The sequence below is a fragment of the Bufo gargarizans genome, chromosome 6 (genome assembly GCF_014858855.1).
Source record: "Bufo gargarizans isolate SCDJY-AF-19 chromosome 6, ASM1485885v1, whole genome shotgun sequence".
Lineage (NCBI taxonomy): Eukaryota > Metazoa > Chordata > Amphibia > Anura > Bufonidae > Bufo > Bufo gargarizans.
In genome coordinates, this window is record NC_058085.1 from 155,801,528 (window position 1) to 155,808,276 (window position 6,749).

General features: G+C 39.2%; 1 protein-coding gene across 1 annotated transcript in view; it reads left to right on the forward strand.

The window, feature by feature from the left end:
- Positions 1 to 6,150, forward strand: part of PSD (pleckstrin and Sec7 domain containing) — a 245,691-nt gene extending 239,541 nt beyond the window's left edge. Inside the window, exons 14-16 of the mRNA XM_044299275.1 lie at positions 661 to 805; positions 1,197 to 1,340; positions 4,662 to 6,150. Coding sequence (XP_044155210.1) covers positions 661 to 805; positions 1,197 to 1,340; positions 4,662 to 4,907 — 535 coding nt within the window. The 3' untranslated portion in view covers positions 4,908 to 6,150. The remainder of the gene's footprint in view (positions 1 to 660; positions 806 to 1,196; positions 1,341 to 4,661) is intronic.
- The last annotated feature ends 599 nt before the right edge of the window (positions 6,151 to 6,749 follow it).

The following is a 6,749-nucleotide window of genomic DNA, read 5'->3' on the forward strand; positions in this document are numbered from 1 at the left end:
TGGTGTAAGTTAGGGCTCATACACACAACTGTAAGAAACACAGAAAACATGGGTCCTGGCCAAGTGCATGCCACCATTTATTTTTTTACTTCTATAGAAATGTCCTACCCTTTTCCATAAAACTGAAGGACAGGTTCTCTGCTGTCCGCATCTTGTGCGGGCCCCATGCGGATCGGATGCAGACAGAAACTACATCCGTGTGTATGAGCCTCTAAAGAGAGCATGTTGAATTCTTGATTCTTTGCTTGATTGCCAGTGGCAGATTTAGAAGTAGTATTAGAGAATGTTTGTGAGCGGTATATGAGTTGGACAACAGAGTTTAGGATAGATTGGGTAAGTGCTAGTTTATTTGTCAGTAAAAAACAAAGGAAGATAGTTTCAGTAGTCTAGCTGGAATATTGAATGGCATCTATGGCCCATGCAGTAGTTTTACATACATTTTATATATCATTCCTATTTATTTTTATAGTGATTTTTCAGTGCATTCAAAAGATTTTTGTATTAAAACTGACCATAGTCCAAGGTAGCAGTAATACGAGGTCACCTGGGAAATGCAGCCAACCATCCAAATGTTACATTAGTGATTGCTGATGTTACAGTTATGGACAATAGCATTTGTATGAAAGCTGTTTTTAGAAAGACCTTTATTATATTTTTTAGGAATACAGAACAGATGCATTCATGGATCACCCGCATTAATGTGGTGGCAGCAATGTTTTCTGCCCCTCCATTCCCAGCTGCAATTGGATCACATAAAAAATTTAGCCGACCACTCCTTCCAAGTGCCATCACTCGCCTATCTCAGGTATCTAATTGTGTCTTGAAATCGTCACGCTTTTTTTATATATATTTTTTTTAATTATATACAATTCTAAAATATTCTTACCTTTTTTTATACTTATCTCTTACTATGTTCCCAATAAGGAGAGGGAGGGGCTGGCAGATTAAGCAGGAGGGTCAAGGGTGCACATATGGCTTGGGCCAACCCTCGGTGCACTTAACTGCTCATTTGCATATGGATTAAAAGTACTTTTTCTGTAGAATGAACCAACTGATCACTAAGTGAAACATATCATTACATTCAGCTGAGATAGCCCTACAAGCGATTGGTCCTGGTTTAACACTGAATTTCTTGGTCACAGATTTCCGTTACCTTTAAAAAGTTGAATGGGTATCATTATATATTCCATGTACAGGAGGACCAGGTCAAAACACATGAATCGAAATTCAAGAGTATGTCATCAAGCTTAATAGAACATCGCTCTAGTCCTCCAGATAAGAAGGTGAAAGGGAAAGAAGTGGATGAATTTAAGCAGAAGGAAGACTACCTAGAATTTGAGGTACGACACTCATATCCTTCTAACATGGAAATGTCTAAGTAGTCTCAGTAATAAGATGATATCCTACTTTCTCATGTACGAAGTCCTTGGCCCATTCTGCAGAGTTCCCTGTGGGGAGAAGATATATCATCTCACAGTAATAAGGTACTTGATTAATTGACTTCTGATGTACTTCACCATTGGTCTTGGAGAATTTCATCTTTAGGCTGATTAGGAACACGCTAAGGTGCCATATTCGGATTGCTGACAATAATAATTTATCAATCCTAGGTTACAATATACCCCACTATGAATTTACAACGGAAACTCTGTGTTCCCCCATCTCTGCTACATTAGAAAAGTTTTAAAACCTTTCAATGACAAGATGTTTGTCAAGTAGATGCCAGTGATGAGTTCATTATCAGCTTTAATTATCACAGAGAAATGTTCAAATACTCTGGAGGGAAATAAATTAAATCACACATCTTGATGCATGGCATGCTTTGGAAACATTTCAGACTGATTTACATGCTTTAAAAAGAAATATCTGTTAACCTGCTGATACTTATGTGTATGGTTCGTGAGAGATGGTATCAAAAGGTTAAAATGAAAGGTCACTACATCTAATGTAAAAATCTTTAAAAAAACGTAATTAACGGAAAATGTGAGTTCTCAAAACTGGAGACACAGAAGCTTCTGGACTTTCTGTTAACAATCCAAGCATACAGCAGTTAGTGTATACCAAGTCTTAAATGGCTATGTACAAGCCACAAAATGTATTCAGCTGCAGTGAAGATTAGATAGACTTTAGGGTTGACGAGCCTTAATTTAACAGTCATGCGTTCTAATCTCTAACCTAACCATGCGTTCGAACCTTTCAGTGGGGTACTTTGGAACAGATACAGAAGTATCTAGACATTAAGTAAAATTCATTGTAATTTAGAACTCTGCTATGTATTTAGTAAATCATGATCCTTTCAGTATTGTGAATGACTGCTTGCTAGCCTCTATATACCAAGGGGGTCAATTATGAACTGATATACACCAGTTTTCTAGCGTATATCTGTCACTAATTACAGCAAAAAACGGGGTTGTAGCGTGGACGGGGAAAGGGTTGGACCGCCAGGCCAGTCTCATTTATCATTTTCTCCACCCATTTTAAGCTACTTTCACACTGGCGTTTTGGCTTTCCGTTTGTGAGATCCGTTCAGGGCTCTCACAAGTGGTCCAAACGGATCAGTTTTGACCTAATGCATTCTGAATGGAAAAGGTTCCGCTCAGAATGCATCAGTTTGCCTCCGTTCAGTCTCCATTCCGCTCTGGAGGTGGACACCAAAACGCTGCTTGCGAAACTGAGCCAAACGGATCCGTTCTGACACACAATGTAAGTCAGTGGGGACGGATCCGTTTTCTAAGACACAATCTTTCACGATAGAAAATGGATCCGTCCTCCATTGGCTTTCAATGGTGTTCAAGATGGATCCGTCTTGGCTATGTTAAAGATAATACAAACAGATCCGTTCTGAACAGATGCAGACGGTTGTATTATCTTACCGGATCCATCTGTGCAAATCCATGACGGATCCGCACCAAACGCGAGTGTGAAAGTAGCCTACGGTGTAGAAAATATTCTAAATATACGCAAGCAAGGAAACTGGCGTAGATTTAGACCAGCAGTAGATGCGCCGAAGTTATGTAGAGGCCATAGGCTCTACAGCCAGGGCAGGGGTTATTAAGACCGGCATCTAACGCCGGTCTTAATAAATGACCCTCCAAGAGTCCACATGTAAATGTAAGGTCCAGCTTCACAAACCCTTTTTTATTGTTTAAATACTTTTAACCTGAACAAATAAGAAACTACAAATGTTAAAACTGGAATAACATTGTATGTATACAGTTCTTATGTAGACTTATATCTCTAGAGTATTATTGCAGGAACAGACTACACAGGGTTTGTTAGTAGTCTGCTACCAAGAAGGCACAGGTTTTTATAAATGCTATAGATGCAGAATGGTGCTAATTTTTAATCAATACTTTTTAAAGGGAGTCTGTCAGCAGTTTTGAGCCCTCTAAATTGCTGGCAGCGGAAGATAATTTAGGGGTAAAGTTGTTTAAACTGTGGGTGCTCATGCTTACCGGAAACGTTTTAATACCCCCAGAGCAACATTCACAAGGGCCATGGAGGTAGCCCCTTCGTGTGCAGTGAGCTGGACTCTCTGCACGGAAGTCTTCCTAATCCTTCTTCTCTTAGTGACGGCTCTAGCATCCAACCAGGAGTCCACTAGAGCTGTCACTCAGATCAGAAGGTAGAGTGGGGAGCCCTCTGTGCAAAGTGCCTGAGGCACTGTACAAGAAGGGACCACTCGCAAGGTACCTGCAATCATTGCACAGGGGGGTGTTAAAAACTTCTCAAGCATTCAAGAGCACCAACCAATATAAGTTTAAACACTTTTACCCCTCAAGTATCTACCTCTGTCAGTAGTTTTGAAGTCAATTTGACAGATTGACTTTAACTAAAACATGGTAGACCTTTAAATGTTGTACCAGTCTCCAATCCTTGAATTTTTGCAAACAAGAGATAGATTGGTGTTCCCGAACTTTTGCACTGAGGAACTAAAATCACTCAGCACAAGAGCTTTAAATGAACTATTAGCACACACATTGGAGATGATCACATGTAGCTTATTAGGGGTGACTGATGGGAAACAACTGCTTTACCCTTATATAACATTTACACGTTTTCCGCAGTCTGAATAATGCATTACTAGTGGAATAACATTAATTGTGATCATACTGCTCTAATGAAAATTCTTACTAGTGGACAACACAGTACATCACACCTGGTGTCTACTTTCACACTTGCGGCAGAATGGTCCAGCAAGCAGTTCCGTCGCCGGAACTGCCTGCTGGATCAGGCAATCTGCATGCAAATGGACAGCATTTGTAGACGGATCCAGATCTGTTATACAAATGCATTGCAAGAACAGATCCAGCTCTCTGGATGCCAGATCCCGACACTAATACATTTCAATGTAAATTAATGCTGGATCCGGCATTCTTGCAACTGATCCGGAATTTTGCATGCTGCAACGTTTCCTCCCTCCAAAACACCGTTCAGTGACTCAACTGATGACATCCTGAACGGATTTCTCTCATGGTGATAAAACTGATGAGTTCTTTTCCGGTATTGAGCCCCTATGACGGAACTCAGGGCCGGAAAAGAAAAACGCTAGTGTGAAAGTACCCTAAGGTAGTAACATCATAGGTGTGTAAGTAATTAGTTATAGGATTTCTTGAAAATATAACTTATATATTTCATGTTTAGTTATTTTGCTTTGACAGAAATCCCGATACGGCACTTATGCCATGCTCTTAAGAGCCAAACTGAAAGCGGGCACAGAAGATTTGGAAGCTTTTGAAAACAGCTTATTTGACTCTGCAGAAAATGATGAGGATGGACTTAAAAAGTCACGCTCCAGTCCTTCTCTAAATCTGGACCCTCCTGTCACATCTGCCAAAGCCAAATGCCACGGATCTTCACGAGGCAGCTGCAGAACGACCCACAACAGCAACAGGCAAAAATCCTGAAGTGTCTGCAAGGTAACGTCTTGATTGGTGAAAGAAAAAAACGAAGGCCCCTCTTTCCTGTGTACGTGCTATGTCAGATTTCAAGCTGGTACTAATAAGTATTGCATGATTTAATACTTTGTTGCCGGTAGGTATTTAGATGGGTTCAGACCTTGAAGGGCTTTGAAAAACAGTGGTGAGATTCCTGGAATGGATGACAAGTTGCACAATCACTATGAGCACTGCCCAAGAGATCTTACGTGTACTGTGCAAGAGGAGAGAACAGCATGTGATTGAAGGCTTTTCAATACGTATTTCTGTATGTCCAGATGTTATGCTCTTTCTTTTTATATATAAGCCATTCAGATCCAGCAGGACCATATTTTTAAATTTTATTAGCAGGAACCTACCAAAAAGCAAAATTATTCTGAGAGCATTTCCTTGAGTACCTAAGTGAACTTCCTTATGGAAACATACAGCACATAAACTTTGTTAATCAAATGTTTTTTATGGAGACAACAAAGAGATGAATGCCTCCAGTTCTACACACACAAAAGGGCAATGTACAGAGTTTCTATTCGTTTTGTATGTTACACCTGCTCAAGCTAAGAAGAGGAGATTATGTGAAGTGACAAGACTCACTAAACAGAACTTAGATTCTAGAAGTTTTTTGGCAAAATGGCTTCTTCATTTTAAGATGGTGCCAATTCTTTACTGGACTCCTCTCTTTTTGTGACAGATTTTTGCACTTTTACTACTTTACTGAATTTGATTGTCATGCTGATATTTTGTAGTATTAATGCTCCTTTTCAGGATTGGGAATTGTTTCGTCTCATGCTAAAGGAAAAAGAAAAAAACTATGAATGTCAATTTTCTTTGTAATACTGTAAAAGGAAGTGTACCCTTAATGTACAAAGGCAGCAAAAACGCAGTGTTCTCTGCATGTGTCAGAAACGTCATGGACTTCTTACCATGAGGCGTTGGACCTGGACAGTCAAAAGTGGATGCAGCAAAAAAAAATACCAGCAGAATTCCAGTCTATCATGGCTTCTTTGGAGTAAATATACCACAAGGCAATGTAGTTGTATGGGTAGTAATTTGGGACAATTTAAGATCACAAGAGAAACTGCAATTAAAATTGTATGCCAAACTTTTAAGCCATAGTATACCACCCAGAATTCTTGGTAGAATAAAAAAAAAAACAGCAGTACTAGACTGTTCAATTAGAGACCAGTTTTTAAGCAGCTCTGGAGGGCTATGATGTCATAACCAGCTTTGCTCACTTTGCAGCCAACCACATTCATTTAGAAACATTGCGCTTTACCTACATTTTTGGCATTTGTATTTGTGAACTTAGCGTCTTTTGTCAGCTCTTTGGCCTATTTTTCATAATATTACATTTACTACTCTTGATTACAATATTTTTGTGGAAAACCCCCATATGCAATATAATTCAAAATACACCTAAAAATTTCCTGAACACATCTGTCAAGCTAGAGAGATGGTGCTTAATGGAAGACCATTTGTACCACATATCATTGAGTCTACCTTTAAATAAATATTCTATTACAGTTATTGGCCCTTCTAAATTGTAAGAATATAGGATGCTTCTAGGAAGTGCGAGCACCTTTACGATGCATATGTAGCAACGTCACCGGAGAAGGCTTCAGTTGACGTACCTTCATAACCTACCTACCAGTCAATGTTTTTGGACGATAATCCATTTACTCAAACCACATATGATGCTACTTTTTAGTTGATGTCCTTATTTCCCCATATTAGTTCATTATTTTGGCTGTATTATTTAGGTTTTGGTACTTTTAGATCTTATGTACAAGGGCATCATTCCGAAAAATGCTATTA